This window comes from Ambystoma mexicanum, chromosome 9 (genome assembly GCF_040938575.1).
Source record: "Ambystoma mexicanum isolate Mex_15411 chromosome 9, UKY_AmexF1_1, whole genome shotgun sequence".
NCBI classification, from domain to species: domain Eukaryota; kingdom Metazoa; phylum Chordata; class Amphibia; order Caudata; family Ambystomatidae; genus Ambystoma; species Ambystoma mexicanum.
Window position 1 is genome coordinate 1,013,246,459 of NC_090931.1, and position 20,849 is coordinate 1,013,267,307.

At 42.6% G+C, this 20,849-nt stretch overlaps 1 protein-coding gene across 3 annotated transcripts in view; it reads right to left on the bottom strand.

Moving 5' to 3' along the window:
• The window catches only part of XIRP2 (xin actin binding repeat containing 2), a 1,616,993-nt gene that overhangs the window by 130,985 nt on the left and 1,465,159 nt on the right, over positions 1–20,849 (bottom strand). For all 3 annotated transcript variants that reach the window (XM_069616273.1, XM_069616274.1, XM_069616275.1), the window contains one exon: positions 1,705–1,765. In XM_069616273.1, the coding sequence (XP_069472374.1) occupies positions 1,705–1,765 (61 nt within the window). The remainder of the gene's footprint in view (positions 1–1,704; positions 1,766–20,849) is intronic.

Here is a 20,849-nt window from a genome sequence, read left to right on the forward strand (position 1 = left end):
AATAACTATGGTATTAATGCATTCTAAAAAGTCTGTCGTCAAAAACAGACAGGGAAATGATAATGTAATTTCAAGTCAAGATGTCTTTCAACAAGACACTTCCTTGGTAGGAGGACCTTTTTTCACAGCAAAATCATTTATAACATACCAAAGAGAAAGCTAAAACATAGAAAATGCTTTCACTTGAATATAGGGAACCCGTTTACTTTTACATGACCCCTAATGCATGCTCATGTTAAAACCTCCCCAGTTTAAGCAAGTTTGCAATTAAAATGCTTAACTTATGAAGACAAACGTGTCATTTAAATACTACAAAATAAAACCACTTTTAATTTAGTAATTTTGATGATGTTCTTTCGGATTATTAAACTAATATTTTTTACTTTCACCACCGAAACCTCAAAACATGATTTGCTGCTACCACTATGTATGAATAGTCTTATAGAACTTACGAGGGGGTCATTATCGCTCGGGATAGTGACTCACCACTGAGTTGTGGCCCAAGGTGAAGGTCTATAAGGCTATATCAAATACATGATTTGGAAAACTCAAACGAGTCAGAAACAATCATCATCTAGTCTAGTAAAGTGCCCTGAAATAACCTCTCCAGGTCTTTCCATGTTTGGCAAGTGATACTGAGGTATTCCATCCAATCTTGTGATGGTAGTGAACGGCTATCCTGAAGTAGTCTCTACAGCAGGGTTGTCAAACTCTGGACTTTAAGGTCCAGAATCCTGACAGGATTTCAGGATACCCCTCATTAACATTCAGGAGAATAAATGTGAATACATTTAGAATCACTGTATGCACATTTATCTCAGGAATGTTAATGAGGGGTGTCCTGAAAATCCGGCATGTTTTTAGCCCTCGAGATCTGGAGTTGGACAACCCTTCCCTTCATCTTCTCCATGAGGTGTTCAAGGCCTGGTTTAATAGGTCTTGCCTCATTTTGGGTTCACCTTCCTTATTGATGGCCCACCTAAATCTGCCTGGCGTCACCTCATCAACATGATGCTCGCTGGAGCATGGGGACCTGTGACAAAGCCTGGTGCTTGGCCCCGACACTGACTTCAGGCTGTCATCCTCAATGTTCCGCCAGATGCTTGTTTATCCACTGTATGGCAAGCAGACAGCTCTTTCCATTGCCTGTCTCTGCAATTGGCGCAATACAGTGGGCTATAAGACATGTGTCTTTGGATACAGAGCAGGTAAGCAGGTCATACCATTTTCTGCTCACCTGGATACAAATCTCACTCACTGGTGGCTGTTGGTGAGTGAGCATTTTGCAGTCTCTTGAAATTGTAGGTGTTTCTGAGACTGGTTCATTGGACAGAAGAAATATAAAAATATTTTTTTGGTACCTAAATCCGTGTGAAAGCATTCTCTCCAGTTCTCTTTGGAGCGTTTCGTTGCAGCAGCAGAGATCTACTAACATCTATTCATGCTGAAGTGTATGTTCTAACATCCTGAAAAGTATGTAATATTCACGATCATACTGGAACAGAAGAACAGGATCTCAATGTCTTTTAGGCTCTAATTATCTGGGGTTTTCAAGAAGAAAGTATCAGGCTACTTACGTCGATCTCTATTTGGAAGGAAATAGCTCTAAACGAACCAACATGGTATCACAGCTTTTACCAGCACCCAAACCGCGTACAGACAATACTTTGAAAAATGAAATACAAATAAAAATAACTCTGGTACCTGCAAATTCTTCGTGAAAATTCGTAGAAATGCTGGTCTCGTGTGAGCTTTGTTCATGGACCTGTATTAAGAAGCCAAGAGTTAACATTGAGTTTTCGAGGTAGCACTATTTTGCATATTGGTATACATGCATTGCATTGTAATTCTCATATATTCCGATTGTTGACATTAATAACAGAACTACACCAAGTGTGAAACAGCATCCCTACACGAATAGCCACCGGACAACTGCAATACTCTATAATAAATGCATGTATGGGCTAGAGTATTTCAAACTTGTGAAAAATGCATTTACAATTTGGAAACAAAGCACAATTTGCACATAGCCCAAGTGGCACAGCAAGCTAGTGTTTGAGGCTTTACCTGGATGCAAACAAATATTGCTGCTGATGGACAGTTCACGTGAATTGGGAGGACAAAGGGGTTATGCAGCGCACACACGAGGCATCCCCGATTCACAATGATGTGTTCATTTTTTCCAGCCTCTGGCCTGGATTCCTTCTCCTCGCTAGATGCATTCCAGACACGGAGGATGGCAAAGCCGACCATGTGCATTAATCGACCTGGCCTGCCTTGCACAGCCATTTTCATGCATGATGTAAAACAGGTGTCCATGGGAAACACACATTCTAGAGCATTAGCTGTTAATGGCTATCTCATGGAATATGCTCCCTGTGTTTAAGACCAAGGATCCGCTAACATGCTTGGAGCCAAAGAATAGACTTTGTGGGATGTTTTGACCCACTAGGCTCTGTCCTACGGCATCAGTGTGTGCTGGTGGCACCAGAATCAGCAAAATGGCAGCGAAAATCCCATGCACGCCAAAACCTAAGGAAATTACGCTCCACCAAGCACAAAAAGATGGCTGCCAAATCTACCATGCATGTTGTCAGTGGTGGAATGGAGACCACACTTCTGAAACATGTCATTGGGCTGTCCAACATGTAAAAATGGAGCACAGATGAAAAGCAGTGCTTGCTGAAAGAAATCCGAAATCTGTTTTAAATCTTTTCTTGGTTGCTAAAAAATACAGAATGCTGGTCCCTAACACCTGCAAACATCCAACCTTCTTGTTGGGTGTCCCATGTTATGGAATACAAGGAATTATTGTGCATTTGCAATATCCAGAAAAGTTGAATTGGTCACTAAAACATCCACAGCCAGTTTGCCTGTCTGGGAAAGCTGTCAAAATCTGGGTGCAGTACCTGTGACTGTTTCAAAAGCCTGTTTTAAAACTGTAAAAGTTTTAAATCTAAGTGACTTGTTATCAAGAGCAAACTAGGTTGTCACTAATTAAACTTCATGGTTTAGAGCCTAGAATCATTGTTCTAGATGTTTGTTTTAAAATTGTAAGTTTATTTTCAACAAAGAAAATGTAACACATTTACTTTTAAAGTAAGCCTGATTCAGCCAAACCTACAAACAAGCTTCCCTCCCTTCTGCTTCCCACCAAAAGGCCAGGAAATCACATTCAGGTGTTGATGAAGAGGGGAGGAGATTTGGACTGCTGCTCCTGGGAGAGACAAAGGACCTTCCTGGGCTGAAAGAATATGCAGATTAAGGTGTCAACAGTGCTCTCTGCCAGAGGAAGAAGGCAGGGATTGCTCTTGAGCTACAAGAAACCTTTGGAGGCGGAGATAGACCGTTTTGTTGATTCACAAATGGACAAAAATCAGATTTCTAATAAGACTGATAATTTGTTGTGGACAACTGTTAAAAATATAGAAAACCCAGACTTCTGAATCAAAATTTTGGGGGCACATTTTAAGAGGTGCCAGAAGTCTGTGCTAATTTCTGGAACATAACTGTAGAAATTGTGGTTTTATAGCAGATGCATTGATGTCAGAAATATGAAACTTCACACACCTCTGCCCGTATGCAATGTGCACATGTGTACCAAGTTTGGACAAAATAGATATTGCATCCCAGACAAAAAAGTGTGAAAATGTGTCAAATCCAGTTCCAAGATCCTACAGAGATGGGGCTTGGATGAATACTTGCTCCACAAAATATGTGATATAGATATCCTATTGCTATCAAGTTTCTAAAATTGTAAATATGTATAAGTAGATTTCATATGCAAAAACAAAGCGGAGGATTTTCCTGCCTCGACCCACATCATCATGATGACACTCTGTTTTCTTCTCCAATCAAAGGAGAGGAAAGACAGTAGCCAATAGAATACCTAGAGGGGCGCTTAGGGTAATTCAGCATACACACCCCTTTAATAAATCTATAAATAGAGACAGCTGAGGTCTCACAAGGACACACATTCACCCACCAACTGATTGCTGGCGGAGCATGCAAGAGAAATCCATATTCCAGACTCCAGAATCCAGAAACTTTGAAAGAAGAAGGGCCCATTTCCAAAGCTGAACCATTTTCAGCTTGGCCTTTAAAAATCCAGAAACCAGATTTTACCCCAGACATCCAAGGGGAACCAAAAAACAGCCAGGCTGTGCTGTAGCTGCCTTCCTGCTAAGAATTATTGCCAGAATCCAAAGATCCAACCCAGTAGAGCCACGCTGTGACCAGATAGCTGTGGACCAGAACCAGAGCAGATTCAGTCCAGTCCCACCGTGCGGTGTCCAGAGCACGTTGCTGATTGCAGACCAGAGCGCCTTGCTGTCCAGTCCGGTGTGTCCCTGCAGAATTCCTGTCCAGAAATCATGACTGACCTGAATCCCTGACGGTTCTGACCAAAAATATATAGTGAGAATCCTTTGTATAGGACTGTCACTAGCATATGTACTGTCCATAAGTCATCCCTATCCAAATCCATCCCATATTATATCCAGAACCGCATTGTTAGAAATAATTTTTGTCTTGCCTGAATTCTCTCTCTTATCCTATAGTTCTTCTGTAATAGTAGTGTTAAAATCATCTTTGCGCTGATATTATGAAGAAGGCGAGCGTCTCGGTAAGCAAAAACCATCCTGTGACATCCTGGCATGGTGGCTGTGCTGTCGTGTAGTTTGTATCTTCATAGTCTACCCCTAGTGTAAAGAAACCTTGTTTGTAATTTTAAAAGCGCATTCCTGTTTTGCAATTTTGCCTCTTTCTGAAAAAAATGACCTCCACAAAAACCTCCATAACTTCTTCAAATTTAAGTGTCTACTTGAAGCTAACATCCTAAGCTTTCCAATGAACCCAAAACCGCTTCTCTTTATAGTTTTTCCGCAATCACGCTTACCGCACGAAGAAAGATGCCGCAAATTTTTCGTTTGGCTCAAATCTATAACGTGTGAAATAGCTGTACATTGCACCAGACCTCAAAATTAAGTTTTCTACTTGCTTCTCACTCTCTACTCATTGCTAGCGTTTGTCTGAACCCATACAAAGTGGCTCCCATTAGTATTTGGACCATTTTTTGTGTTTTCACCATTCCATTCAAGCCAACTTTAAAACCATTTTGACAAGTTTGCAATCATTTCTGTTTCTCTCTGTGTTTGCTGGGGGAAATTGGGATTGATACATTTGCTTAAATGCTGTATTCCTGAAACCTGTTCTCTCTCTTTCTATATCTTTATGTTGCATATTGGGGGGGATTGAGGAGTGTGCAGGGGGAAATATTACCCACTTTGCCATTTGATTGAACACACACAAAAGTATTATTTCTGTGCTGCATTATTTTTCCCATCATTACTTCTTGTGATTAAAGAGATTGTTTAGTGTGACATCACCCCATTGGTGATTATTGTATAACCATTAAAAATAGTGTGATATATATATTGTGCAATACATAATAAATATTTTAACTTTGCAAACCAGCCTGCTTCCTGGTTCATTAAGGGTTTCAGCTGAGCATCACACGCTAGGCATTGACTTAGTTGAAGTGCCGGGTTGAAATCACTTACAACATGCATCAGGTGTATGTCCCTTAGTAATTAGATCACGCACCAGGCTGTGAATCAATGTCAGCTACTTTCCTCTGGGGATCTTAAGAGTAGGCAAAAAAACTAAAAGTGCATTTAATCTTCAGGGTTTGCCTTTTCGTAATGACAGAGGAGTTCAGTCTTTAGCCTAGGACCTGTTAGAGAGGTACGCAGGAGGACACAAAGCAAAACAACTTAAGGGTAACCTAGGTCTGAATTAATGAAACTACAATAGTAGGTACTGGAACAGCTGCCAGGGCAATAGGCAAAAACGTATATACTGTTGGGCTCGACTCTTCAGTATTTTCACTCAGGCATAGATGTTGGCTCAGATATTTGCAAGCCAGATGCTGTGGGTTTGCGTTCAGGGCAAAAGTAACAATGAGATTGGTGAAAAAAAGTCCAAAGGAGACAGCTCAGTGGCCTTGGGAGGGGTGTGCTGAGGAAAAATAGCTACCATCTAACAATTTCAAATTTCTAAAGGTTAGAACAATGCAGCTCCCTACCCTGGGTTTCGATGATGGCCCTACAGAGTTCACCCTTCTGGCAATCAGGACATATTGTACCTGTTGGATGTTATTATTGCATTTACTGTTAAAATGTGAGCAGCTTGAAGCACCCACTCTTTGCTGAATTTGAACAAAGGGCACCCACATTAATATTAGGACCAGTTGAGTGGTACGGGGGCTACTCACCATAACGCAGCTCTTACTATTGGTATCTACTGAATGTGAGGTTAATATTTTGCAATGACCAATCCTCCAGGGTTACTCATTGGTTGGCCATTCAGCCACAGCACAATATTCATTGGCAGCTGCATTTCAGTGATGTGCTGGGACAGACCAATCACCTGTCGTGCCATGTTACCTTAAGAGAAAAGGTCTTCATTAACATTGGCAGTTGAGAGGGGCAGTTCCCTACGTGGGTCAGATTGCAAAATACACCCGGATATATCCTCAAATGTGTACTCTATTTGATGTACCTTTTCTTTCAATCATGCTTTTGAGGACCTGTAAAGACTTTGCGATACAACAACCAGGCATGATCTCAATATTTTGTATAGTACAATGGAGCTCCTTTGAGTTCCCCTCCCCCAGTCGCATTCCTACCACTACCCTTTGATTGGTTCCTACAAATGTTGGCTTTTTCTCTTCAGATGTTCTGTCAGTGCATTTATCCCTTCTTTCCTTTTTATTTTGCAAGCTTGCGTGTAAGCTGGTTTGCAAGCAAAAGGTGGGGGCAGACCTTTCCCTGCTCTACTCCAAGCACAGTTTTGGTCTCGCAGAGCAGATGTGACACTCCCTGCGCAGAAAGTGGTTGCAAGACAGTGCTGCACCATGTGATCATCTTTAAAATCTCACCATCCATATTAGCGGCAATCGGAGGACTCACAAATTTACCATGATGAAAGATACACAAATTAAAGAAAATGAGGGGGATTAAGGAATCCGCTGAGAAAAGCCAATCTGACTTTTGAATTGAAACCATGATGAGAAATGTGCCGGGAATAAAAAAGGGACAGGGAAAACTCAGTGGAGGAGAGAACCCAGAAGGAGGCATTTGTTCCTGCTTGTGCTCCCTTGTTAAAAGAGAGATTCCTGAAGCAAGGAACAATATGAGTATCACTGTGACCATTTGAAAGAGACTTAAATAATCACTGGAAGCAGTTCAGTGGAAAGGGATGTTCATAGGGGTTCCTGAAAATCCTGACCTTGAGCCAATTGGCAGACCAAAGCCTGAGGTCATCAACTTGTGACCCCAAAGTAAATGGGAGTGGGACTGGAACTATTTCCAGAGGGTGAACAAATATTGGTGGTTTGAAAAGGACCCTAATGAGGGGTAGAAATAACCAGTATGGCTGTTGTGTTTGCTGAACAATGCCAGGGTCTGGGAGAGCCCTTTTGTGAATCCTAGATAAAGCTGATGTCTTGGAGAGACACACACTGTAAATCTTGAATCAAGCTAAGGACAGAGATGTTGTGAATCATTAGCAAAACTAGGGGACTGTTGTGGAGCCTGAACTGAGAAAGCATGTCAGGGACTTTTTGAAAATCTCGAATTAAGCAGATGTCTGAGAGCAAACCTTAGTGAATCCTTAATTCAGCTGAGGTCTGTGGGAGACCTGTTGTGCATCTTGAACAGGGCAATGGTCTAGGAGGGGACGGTTGTGAAGCCCGAACCAAGGTAAGGTCTGGGAGAGACCTGTTGTAGCCCTGAGAACCCCAAGGGCAGTGAACGTCCACAGATGAATGTTCAACTGCTCAGGGGAAATCATGAAGGAAAAAGAATCACAAGGTCAGGCTGCAAGGGAATTTGAAAAGCAAAATGAAAGCAGAGGCGGCCAGATGAAGAAACCAGAGGAATACTTAGTTTTTTTTACATTAAAATCAGGCTGAACATTGAAAAGTAGGATTATGATCTTTGGACCAAACCGTTGGAACATGTATGTTGTTAGATTCGGGTAGCGAGGAGGCTAAAGTCTTGTTAAGATTAGTTGTTTGACCTTGTCATTCCCATCCTTTTGGAGACTTACTTTTTAGGATAGGGCATCTCAAGGAGAGAAAGTCTTCAATAGGTTATAGAAGTTTATAATTCAAACCAGCACCATATAGTGCTAGGCACATGTACAGAAACTATGCTTTGTTGTTTTTTTTTAAGTTGTTTCCATATAATATATAGGCATTTATCCAACCCCTAATTATGTTAACTCTATGAACTAAAAAAAACATACGGTTTTAACCACATCACATGCATAATGTCTTGGTCTACCCCAGGACCTTATAGAATCAGTAGTCTATTCCCCAGCTAGAACTAGAGCTCACAGATTTTACTTTTGGGATCTCAGTTCATTACAGTAACAATTTTCTCTACCATATGAATGGAGCATTCATGATTGGGGTTATAGTAACCTCCACCAAGGATGTATGTGAATACCCAATTCATTCTATTCACCAATAGCTTGGGGCAATACCCAGCTGTTCCTGTTGGTTGAAACAGTCACTAAAGTGAAGCATCTGTGGAACAGCCTACAGAGAACCGTGGATTGGCAGGCAGAATATTGGGGAAAGCAGAACATCCTCAAGACCAATACCAGGCATTTGCTAAATAAAGAGTCTATGGTCTTGGGGGACACATTCCTGGAGGAGGCGGCAGCAGATTTGCTTGTGCTGCAAAGCCTTTTGGGGGGTCATAATTGACTTGAGCCTTTTATCAAGTCCTTTGACAAATGTCCCTCCCTGATATGGAGATTTGTTGTGGGGTGATCCTGGGTGCTAATTAGCAATCTAGAGTTTGACTCTCCCGGGTGGTATGGGGAGGATCTTCTTGCCACTTCCATTGAGCCACATGCATAAGGCAGGAGACAGTAACAGAAAGATCCATGGGGACTTAAAGCATCCTGTCTCAGTTAAAGTTCAACAACTCAACCTGTACCCAGCAAACATGTGACCCAACGGAAAGTACCCCCATTTCTATGAAGGGCTATTCAAGTAACACAAACGCCTTTAAGGAACAAGAACTCTGAGTGGTCCCCCGGTAACAGAGCACACCTTGGGAAGAATCACTGGAACCTGCTAATACATCAGTTGTATTTTAAGAATTCTTAAAAGACTTGACACAGACCTCAGAACTTAATTTAAAACCCCTGTTTGGCTTATGGAGTGAGTTAATAGAGACAACATATGCTTCTGAGAGTACTGGTAGCTCTTTCCCCATGAGCAATTACCAGGAATGCCAGAGAGTAAAACAAGTAACACACGCACACTCATATTTCAATATCATGCTCAATGAAGCAGCAGACCACAGCTCCCTGTAGACGATGGCAATTACATCCATGAAATGCCAAGATAGGACCATTTGAAGACTGCGTCCACCTTTCTAGTCAAATTGCAAAGCCAGCTGAACCAGTTAACCACATTCAATATGTCACCAATTAATCATCACAGAGGAATATCCTTCCAGATAGTCTGGCTCAGAGAGAAGGGTTGCAGGGATACATATGCTTGGGCGTCTAGTCAGAGTGTGGGTCTTTGGACAAGGGGCTACTAGAGACATTTTGGAGATTGATGTTGAGAAGGAGAGCCTGGAATGCGATAGTAACTTGAAGGAGGATGGGTTTTATAAGTAGGAGGAGGTTGGGGACTAGGAGAAGTTGACAAAAGATATTGGAAGCTGTGGGATGTTTTACCCACGCATCCAAGCCCTACAACATCATCGTGCAGAAATCATCCAAAAATGCACAGTGAAAACCTGACAGATAGGCCACCATCTTCTTTTGCCTCTGTCAGTATTAATACAGGATACCATTGCCAGACCCTATCCTTTGGCTGCACACAGAGCAAAACCAGTGCAAAGGAATATGGTGCTGTTCAAAATCCGTTTTAATTGATGTCAAAAATTGCTAAAATCATGGGCACGAAACCACCAAACAAAAAAATCCAACTTCTGGTTGGGTGTTCTACATTACTCTACTGCAGAATCCACATCAATACAATGTTAGCAAGGATCATATGCCATGAAGTAAAATCCCCTTTTTGAAATGTATTAATTCAAGACAGCTGCCAAAAATGGGTGAAATACCGGTGTTTGCCACTGACCGGCGCTGGTGATCTAAACTCTGACAGGAGACCTGTATTTCAGGAGCTGAAAAGGAACCTGAGTTAGCTGGGACTTCAAAGCCTTGTTTGTCACTGGGAAGTCTTCGAACCTCAGAACTCCACACAAGAAGGCAGGAAATCACAAGTTTCTGTTAATCAAATGGAGAGTGGCACCCTGGTCTGCTGACCTCAGTCAAGACAATAGACTCTTTGAGTTAAACAGAATATGCTAATTTGGGTGTGCCTGAACAACTGCTCTGGGGGAAGGCAAGACATCTGATCTCTCTGAGTCAGAACCAAGTTCCTGGAGGCAGGGACAAACAAATGGGTGTACTGAAGGGGAGGCAAATGTATATTTTATTAAATTGCTTATAAAATATTGTATGAAGCTGACAGAAATGTACAATTTGGGGATTCTTAATATGAAAAATGCACCCACAATTTGTGACTAAGCTCAACTCTGTACGATTTTCTGTGACCAAACCCCATAATTATTAATATTGCAGACACTGGGATTACACTAGAGAATTGAAAACTTACTGTGATGTGCCCAGAGAGGGTGGGTACCTCCGTGGAAGATTTGATGAAAAACCAATATGGCGAAACCCACTAAAAGCGCAAAATGTTGTCGTTTCTGAACCCAAGCTCGTAGAAACATGTGCCTTGAACCAAACTGTACCTTAAGCAATCAATGATGTGTACATGTAATTTCAACAACTTGTGTATCTGGGAAATATGTGTTTTGGGTAAAATGGATTTCCTATAAGAAACCAAAGGGGAGCGTTCTTTCCTTAAAGCCATAAAAATGATACCTGATGACACAGGATGACTTTCAACTCTATTCTCCAGTCAGGGCACAGAAAATCCTCTACCTATCAGGATCCTCAGAGGGTTGGGCATAGAAAGTCAGCCTTCCCCATCCACTTTCAAAAGACATAAAAAGAACCACTGAAACCCAGATGGGGACTGCTCTTTCCACTTTCTTGTGCAGCACTTTGCCGGACGATTTCAAATCCAGACAATATCCAGAGATCAGAACTTAGAATCCAGACTCCAGAACTTGTAGCAGAGAGGCCTAGTCCACAAGCTGAATCCTTTTCAGAGGCCCCAGAATCCAGCAACCTAACTAAACTATTCAACAGCCGGGCTGTGCTGTTCGCTTCTAGCCCAGAACCCATGCCAGAACCGAGATCCAGAGAAAGCAGAGCTGTATCCAGAACCGTTAGGTCCAGTTCAAGAGGCCGACCAGACCAGACCGCTGTGCAGTGCTGATAGCAGACCAGACCAGACCGCTGTGCAGTGCCAGACCCAGACCAGAGGCCACACTGTGAGCAGAACCAGTGGCAGAGACCGTCCCGTGGCGAGAGTGCAGTCCAAGGCCCATTCCGGTCCAAAACTAGGAGTGAGTATCCAGCCAGAACTGTACAGAACCGATCTCTTAGTCTAAAATAATCCTATTCAAACCATTTTAACCTGTCCAGAACTGCATCATAGAATTGTGTGTCCATCCTGTTGATTCAAAACCTTCCACAGCGCATCTGTCATTCTGAATTCTTAACTTTATTTCTGAGAATATACCTCCACAAAAACATCTGTATCTTTTGAACCATATGTCCTAGAAGCGAGCTGTCATTTTAAAGCTAAGAACCTAAGCTTTCCAAAAAACCCGATACGACATTCCAACTCACTTATAGTTTTCCGTAATTGCGATAGACGCACTCTGAAAAAGTGCAGCGAATTGCAATTTGACTCAATTTCACCACTTGTCAAAATAGCTGCTTCTTGCTTTCCACTGCTGAAATTCGTTTTCACTCTTATAATCATTCCTGAATCATTGCTAGTGTTAACCTGAACTAATTCAAAGTAGCTATCACCTACCCTGAATCTCCTATAGGGAATTAAAATCATTTTTTAGCATATTTTTAACTTCATTGCAACCATATTTAAAAGTATTTGGCTTGTGTTTTAAAATCATCCTTGTTTCTATAAGCTTGCTGGTGGGGGGGAACGGGAACTGAACTGCTTTTGATTGTATTCCTGAAAACCTGTGTGTCCTCATTTCCATCTCTTCACATTGCATAGGGGGGGAGTGAATTGTCACAAGGAAAAGTGATCATATTATATCTGGTTGAAACCATATCAGTTTATTTCTGTGCTGCATTCTTTCCATCATTTCTTTTCCTTGAAACCATACAAGTATTCTCTGCTACCATATCCTTTCTATACCAACTCCTAAGTAATTAAAGAATTGTGCTACTATAATATTATCTATTGTTGATCACTGTCATATTCATAAGAGTGCCATCAAATATTAATTTATTCATAAAAGTGTGATATATATTGTTTAACTTTTCAAATAAATCTTTTAATTTGCAAAACAAACCTACTTCTTGGCTCAGTGAGGTCAGGGGGATTCAAAGAGGGGGGCATTGTATAAGGGTTCATCATCCAGATTTATGAACTTGTCATAACAATATATAAATAAGGGCTTCCATTGGGCATCCCAGACTAGGCATTGACTTAGTTGGAGTGCTGAATTGAAGTCACTTACAAGGCCCGAGGGTGAGGAGGAGTTTAAAGGAGGATTCATGGAGGAAAGGTAGGCATAGGAAAACACTGATCATGGACGAGGCCAAATGAACAGAAATCTGAGGTCACCATCTTGTAGCCTGCCACCCATCTTGTGCAACAACAGCACGTGGTGGATTTTACTACCAAATGTTGCCTGCAACATTCAACAAGAATGCCCTATTGTGGAAAAGATGAGGGCCCGGTTAACACTCACTCACCCATAGGAAGGGCACCAGCTCTGGTGTGGCTTAGTCTCAATATCTTGCAATGTAAGCATAAACCCTAAACAACTGGCATGACACTCCCCCTGCCCCGTCCCCAATGCAACATGCAAAGTAGTTGTCACTTTATTACTGCAGAATCAAGAACAACTGCCTTCCCTTCTTATGCCATGACCAGCATTGGGCATCCTTCGCAGCTAAGCTATCCCCATTCCTTGGAATGTGACATGCACTCATGGGTGAAGGATTACCAAAGGGAAGGCATAGAGGTAAAGAAGCTGGCACTCCAGCCATTGCAGATTGAACAATACATTGATCCTTAAACGTAGGTCTTCCATAACAAATCAATGTGTCTGCCCACCTGTCATACCTGCCTTTCACTGCACACATTTCAATACCTTCTCATTCCTTTGCATAACCCATCAATTCAATATTCTTTGGCTGTTCTCGCCAAATGCCTTCTATCCATCATTTCTTCCTCCTTATTGCCTTTCCCCCAGCTGCCACCTGTACATCCTACTACCTTCATGCCTGTACATTTTTACGATTTCAGCCTTTCCTCATTCCATTCATCCATTACTGCATACTGTTCATCTCCCACCATTCTCGTCTTACTTCCCCCTTTTGTGCTCAGTCTCTCCTTTCCATCAACTTTTATCCCTCAACTTTATATTTTTACACCTAAACTCAGATCATCTTCTCTCTTTTTCTCCTCTACTCCACACCGGTCATCCGTTATTTTCAGCTTCCGCTCATTTCATGTAAAATAGCCCTACAAATGTACATGTGTTATTATTTTTTTTTAATATTGGCTAGTTTCAAACACAGGTTTGTCTTTGTGTGGATAAAGACATAATAATCACCATATTTTATATTGAAACCACATTTGTATTCTTAACACAATGTCAATAATTTCAAGTGTTTTGTGTATTTTAAAAGAACCAAAGTGATAAAAACATCACCCTGAGACAGCATTAAACCACAGCCTCAATGTTGTGCTGCTTGTTGACCAGCTCTAAAATAGATACAACCTCAAAAAGATTTAGGTTTCGCTGTAACTGAGGTCTAGGACAGAAGAAGCTACTCCACACCCCACTATCTTTCAGAAAAATCGTCTGGAATGGCAAGAAGGGTTAGATAAATATCCCAGTCATATATGAGGGTATCAGGTAATAATATCCCCATATATATGGTCGCCGTAAATAATATTGCCGGGAAAATGTCGTGGCGATATTATTTGGGTGACCATATTTATGGGGACAGAGGCAAAAAAAAAAAATTAAAAGAAAAAAGAAAAAAAGAAAAGTTTGGGGGTTGCGGGGGTGTCCCCCGCATGTCCCAAGCAATAATGTCGCCACATTATTACATGGAACCTATATGAGAAGATGTGGCCTGCCTTCTGATGACCCATTTCTTGATTTGGGATGGATGCTGTTAAGGTGGCCTGCAAAATAGGACTTCAATGCTTTTTAGTTGCATTTTAAGCCAATCCATCTCGTGACAGATTAAGGATCTTACCCTTATCATAGAAACACTGTGGATCAGATTCTCAAAATGTTAACCTCTCTTGCGGCCTCTATCAGCACAATTCACAACGGGCTTCTGAATGATTCAGATGCCCTCCCCCACTTTTTCACATTTGCACAAATAAGAGGGCTTTTCAGGGCATTTTAAAGCACATCCGAATTCACATAGAGGGCACGCTTTAAAATGTTCAGAAATGAGTGCATTCTCCTGTGCCTTTTAAAGCAGAGGCTGGGGCAGGTGCAAATCATGAAAGGGTAATTTCTGACCTTGCTATTGTTATTTTGATATTTATTGAGCACCGGCCTAGCTTCTAGAATCATGCAGCGCTTTATAGAGGAATACAACAGAACAGATAAGGGTAGGATACAGATCTTGCAAGTCAGGTGGCATGGAGTTGACGTGATAGCCTAAGTGTTGAGGAGAGACTCCTTGAAAAGGTGGATCTTGAGTTCTTTTCAGAATTGTTCTTGTCATTTGTATGAAGTGCAACAACCTGTGGTAAAACAGCAACTGTCACACTAGCATTTCAATGCACAAAGGGGAATACAAATGCCTTGTTTGTTAGTTATTTTACCGAGAAGGCCATTTAATGGCTCGTGGTGAAATGTGCTCCCAGCAACCATGTGATTGCTTGGGAAAAGTCTCAGCCTGCCCCACTATGCAAGGGCGCATCTTTACTCTATTTCCCAGCCCCTTCAGCAATGCTCGGGTCACCTTTGTGAATAAGATGACCTGAGCATTTCTCATAATAGCGCAAATGAAAGAAACACATTCTAAGTGCTCCTTTCATTTGCACTAATTCAGAATCTGGCCCATTGTCATCTAAAGCGTGTCCAATGTAAGCATATTGGCTCAGTGCTCCCCACCAGCACACTGTTCTATTTTCCACCTGTAGATCGACATAGAATGAAGATTACCTCTGCATACTGTGCAGTGAGTCTTGATTCTATTAAAGACACGGAGGCGAGCATTATGCTTCAACTTCTTCTTTTTCTTTTTTTTTCTCTGAACTACATTTCCCTCCAAGTCTCTTCTTTAGTTCACTGTCCTTCCAGACCCTGTCCAAACTTCTATCTGGTAACTGTCCTGGGAGCTGTCTTATGAGGAGCCATCACTTTCTGTTTGCAAAAAGCCATCCGTTGTGCTTTTCTTTGAATGGGTGAAGTATGTGCTTATCAACGCATCAACGGCTGAATCCAAAGGAGGCCCTGCCTACCCAAAGGTGGGGGCCCGCTCTGTTGCGTCTGCCGAGCCTGTATCATGTCGTCGGGCGGAGACCCTGTCCCTGCAAGGGTGGCGGCCCTGCGGGGAGCTGGGTGCTCTTTCGCGCTGTCCCAGAGCATGCCTCTTCTTCCCTACTGAGGTGAGGCCGAGCTTCTGGGCAGGCGTCACGCTCCTCCTCGGAGTCGCTGATATCCCTGTGTGTGCTTGCCATAAAGCACAAGCTCCGGTGACGACCAAGGTTCTGCCCAACTATATCTAGTCCTCCCCAGCGAGGACGTAGAACACCCACGCAATGTCGTAATGTCTACTGATATACAGAAAGTTGCGAAACTCGAGGGATAAACCTTACGCTTGTGCAGGTATCTATCCTGCACTTTCCAATACATTATGCATACTTCTACAAGTACAGATTGGTAATTATTTCTATATACATTTACAAGAACATAATGCTCTACAGTGAGAAAGTGAACTTATTTTGCTGAAGAGCAGGGAAAGGAGGAGGAGCTGAGGACAGAAAGTGACTCATACAGGGTATGGAAGCACAGTGAACTACAGAAGAGACAGTGTTTATAGGGAAATGTAAGAGAAAAAAAAGAAAATGAGAAGTTGAAGGCTCATTTTCACTTATTTGTTGAAACAGCTGAAGAGTAAGATTAAAGAGGTTGAAGCATAACGTTCGTCTCTGGTCTTGACAAAGAATTAGTTCCAGAGAAAAGGTAATCCACATCCACTCAAAGAGGTTTTGAACACCAATTATCTTTTCTGCCATTTAAAAGTGCCTGCCTCCAACATGTTCGGTTTTATAATGTGTCAATTCCTCACAAATTTGACACTTACAGCGAGGAATTTCTTTTAAACGCCACCAATACTTGAGTATGTGAAGTAATATTTAAATGCAAGACGAAGGATTCAGTAAACATCACATCCCACAGATGCGAATTAAAGAGCCCATGCGATTTATCACGATATCCCGATCTGTAATATAAACCTGTAATTACCTCATTGCCCAAATGTCAGCGAAATACCACCCAAGCCGACATGAATCCACGAAATCATGGCCAGGCAGACAAGGAAATCAATTCATTGGAGTGCATGCATGCAAGACCAGGTTGCATGTTTGAGCAGGGGCTCCTTACTTTGTCTTGTTTTTTTTCAAAACACAGAGTGCACTTCTTTGAACACAACTGTGCCACTCGTATGGAACTCTTTACAGCCTCTGCTGTCCGGGTTACATGCCACTGCACTCCTTTCAGCTTCTGCCTGGAGTGCAGCCGAAGGTCGCAGAGGTCTTAGAACCAAGATCCTGTGCTCTCGATACTTGGATTATCAAAGCTGATACCCAAAAAGATTCCTCCACCTAGACCGGTGCCCTCCCTTATCTTTCACTCTGTCTGTCCCCTGTGATAGCTATCTCTTTCCCAATGTGCCCAATGCTGTCACTCCAGCTTCCTCTTTGAAACCTTGCATCCTCTGCTGATCTTTCACCCTTGTTCCTCTTTTTACCTCACATGCTTCATATTTGCCCATCGTCCCCACTACGAATTTCAACAGTTTCTTGCTTCCCGGGTCGATTACGGATGCCCCTTGTCATATCATGGACATGTAGCAACAGACTAGACAATTGTGTGATTCAAAAAAGTGTCATCGATATCAACATAGTGAGTGAGGTAAGATTAGGTGAAAGCATACCTAGTCTTATAACACAACTACTATCAACTAAGATGTGGATCAAAATGGCAAAAATAAGAATGGGTCCAACCTCTCTGCCTCCTGATATCAGGACTATATTCTTAAAAGTCATTGCTTCCCCTGAGGCAACCTATTCTAAAACCAAAATCTCCAATCTAGTAAACCAAAGTGCTATTAATCGGCCAAAACACATGGGCAAAACCTGATCATTATGATTCTACTCCTTCATTACCAGCATTCCAGATGGATCGTGCAGCAAGGCCCTCAGTGACTGTACTTATATTCTGGCTTTTTCTCAGACATCTGTTCTCAGCGGGCTTGTTAGCCCTGTCTCAAGGCTCTGAGGACTTTCCTGGTGCTCCATTCTGTGTCTTGGATTCATTCTCTTCTCTCCGGAGGTCCTTGTCTGGACCTTGTGAGAACAGATTGCACTTTACTTCCATTATATCTGGGTGTCATGCAATAACACCCGCCATTGGACTACATTGTCTTATCAAAACACAGTCAGACTCACTCAGTAGAGCCTTTTGTTTTAGGCATATGTTTTTGCTAATTTCCCTTCGGGACTTATCCTGCTACCACAGGTGGTAAGAGGCATTTCTCAACTCCCCCAGGTCCTTGTCAGGCACACAGTATTCTATTGGCCCTCCTGCCAGTTGCCTGCCTCTGGGTTGCAGGTGAAGTGGACGGATTATCGCCCAGCATTTCCCTTTTCAGAGAGGCTTGCGGTAACATTCCTGGTGTCAATACTCTTACCAAGCTGCCAATTGAAGCACTTTTGAGACTTAAAACGATCAGCCTTTCCCAACTGCGCAGAGGCTTATACTAGCCTTCGTGTCATTCTCCTGGAGCACCTTCCACAAGCCCTCTTGGTGTCAGGGAAATTTGGCCTTCGGGATGTGTCATCTCCCATATAGCGGGTTGGCTTACAATGTCCTTTGTTGTAGTATTGTATCCGTTGTGCTTCCTCAGTAGTGTCTTCTGCTTTAGGAATAGTTTTCTGTCCAGATCCCTTCTGGACATCTCCCTGCTGCCTTCAGGTTGTGATCGGTATTTCTGTGCCTTGCTCTGGGTACTTGTCAGACAGACTATATACCTGCCCCGTACCAGCTTTTGGGTTGCAGGAAGAGGGTATGGCTTCTTGCCACCAGTTTAATTCTCGGCAATACTTGGGGTTCCGTTCCTGGCTCCCATCCTCTTGCCTTGAAGCACAGTCTCAGTTTTGAAATGAACAGCTTTCCCAGATGATCTGAGGCATTGCCCCGCCTTCTTTTGACTCTCTACGGGGACGTTCCAATGTCCTCCTTGGCATCAGGGATGTTGGTGCTTTGGGTGCGACTCCCCCAGAGTTCTGCATTTTGCAGTCCTCTAATGCATCCTGAGTTTCTCGTTTCTCTCCCTTGTGACATAGTGGCAGTGAGGTTACAACCCCTCCAGAGCTTTCATCCCTTCTGGGCTTTCGTCAGACTTCTTTTAGTTCCAGGAGAGCAGGGGTGTTGCTAGGTCTGGAAAAGATCCAGGGATATGCTAATTTTGGGACTGTTGGGACTGGGGTCTAGCTAGCCTTTTTGGTTGTAACCCTTGAATCAGCCCTCCCTAACGCCGCCTCTGCAGGAGCAGATTTGTCACTCCCCCTTCTCAATATATTGATGAATTCATGGCTGGTTTTGAATGGGTCATTCAGCTTCGTCAATACAAGACTTTGCATTCTTACCAACTCTCTCCCTGGAGAGAGCTTTCAAATGTCAGAGTGAGGTTCAGCGCCATTTTGTATATGCCTTGCTCGCCGACTGCAAGACTGCCTAGTTCTGCATCTTTGCTGTCAGTCCCTGCTGAATGGGACCGGACAATTTTGCAAGTGGGTCATCCGATCTCATCTCTGCCATGTGGCGCTCCTGCTATGAGGAAAAGTGGTTTGTGGAAACCACAGCTCTGCCTCCTGTGTTTTTATCTCCCATGCATTTTTTTCATGGTTTAAAAGCACTGTGAGGTTTTGGTATAATCCATAGTGATCCATTTATCCCTGTGGGAGCTTTGTCACTAACCCGGAATCTTGTCAGGCCACATGGGTCCCCAACTTGGACTCGTGGAGGGGGGTGGGAATCGGAACCTTTTGGCATTCACGCTCAGTGTTTTCTAGGACCCGAAACCTGTCCCTTTTCTTCTCGCTCATCTGTATGGAGAACTGAGCGTAACAAAACGCAGAGGTGTAACAAGCCTGTGTAATCTTCCCTTATCCAGCCTCGGGTAATAACATGAGGTACAGTACAGTACAGCCTTGTGCCTAGTACCCCACGATCCTCATAAGTGAAGACGGTTCTAATTTCAACTTTACTACAGTTTTCAAGGTACTTTATTTCTATTGTTAGCGGTTTCCAAAGGACAGGGAAGATAAAATAATGATTCAAGCTGTACCCTCACCCACCTCCAGTAGGGTCATTAAAACGATTCTACCCTTGTTAGAGCCCCAAAACCGCCTTCCTACCCTCCACCAGGCTTCTGGGACTCTGCGTTATAATGGAGGCTTTCCAAAAATCTCCTTCAACATACTCATTAGTCCCTTATAAGAATGCCCTCCTTGGAATGATCAGGGCAACTTCTTCATTCCCGGCAATGATGGAGTCCATCACCCACTAGTTCAGGGAGGATCCTGGACCCTTGCACACCCCACTGCATGCCTGCAGAATAAGGCAGGGGACTTTGTCACACTCCAATTATACCCACTCACTTCCTCAGCTACTCTACCTCTGACACTATATCTCAGAACCTGTGAAGGAATGGCACCTGGCAAGGGTGTAAAAACGGTAGCATTTTTTATTTTTAGTAAAAAAAATAAAAAATGATGTAACCTCATGTTAGAAAGGGCGGTCTGCTAACCAGATCACACTTTCTTCAAGCTCTATACCAGAAGCACATTGCACACCAGTGCACTTCTTTATCAGTATCCTGATATGCAGTGCCTGCTCTCCAGTGGCACAGAGCAGGTTCAGAGATCTCAGGTGCCCTGTCTTGCAGCCAGAGTGGCAGCAAAGTGACTTTAGCACAGAGGCAGCATTTAATTTCAGTTTTCTTTATTTCGAAAACCTTTACATAAAAGAATAAAACAAATAGATCATAATACAAAAAATATTCCAATTACATTTCTTCCAATATCACATTTCCATCACTTCCTGTGAATACCTAAACATTAAGATTACTATTCAGATAATATACACATTACAATCTTATCCTATAAAGGATAAAATTAATTTAGCGAGCTATACAAGAAATAAAACCCATGTTAGCTAAATATTTAAAAATGCAACCTGTGGTAGCGTAGTTTTAATAAGCAATCCTAATCAATAAGGAATGTTCAATATAAGAAAGTGCAGGCGACACCTGAACATACCTAGGGCCAAACTTAATGCTCATTTGGCAGAGAGGACATCCCATGCTCTTTAAGA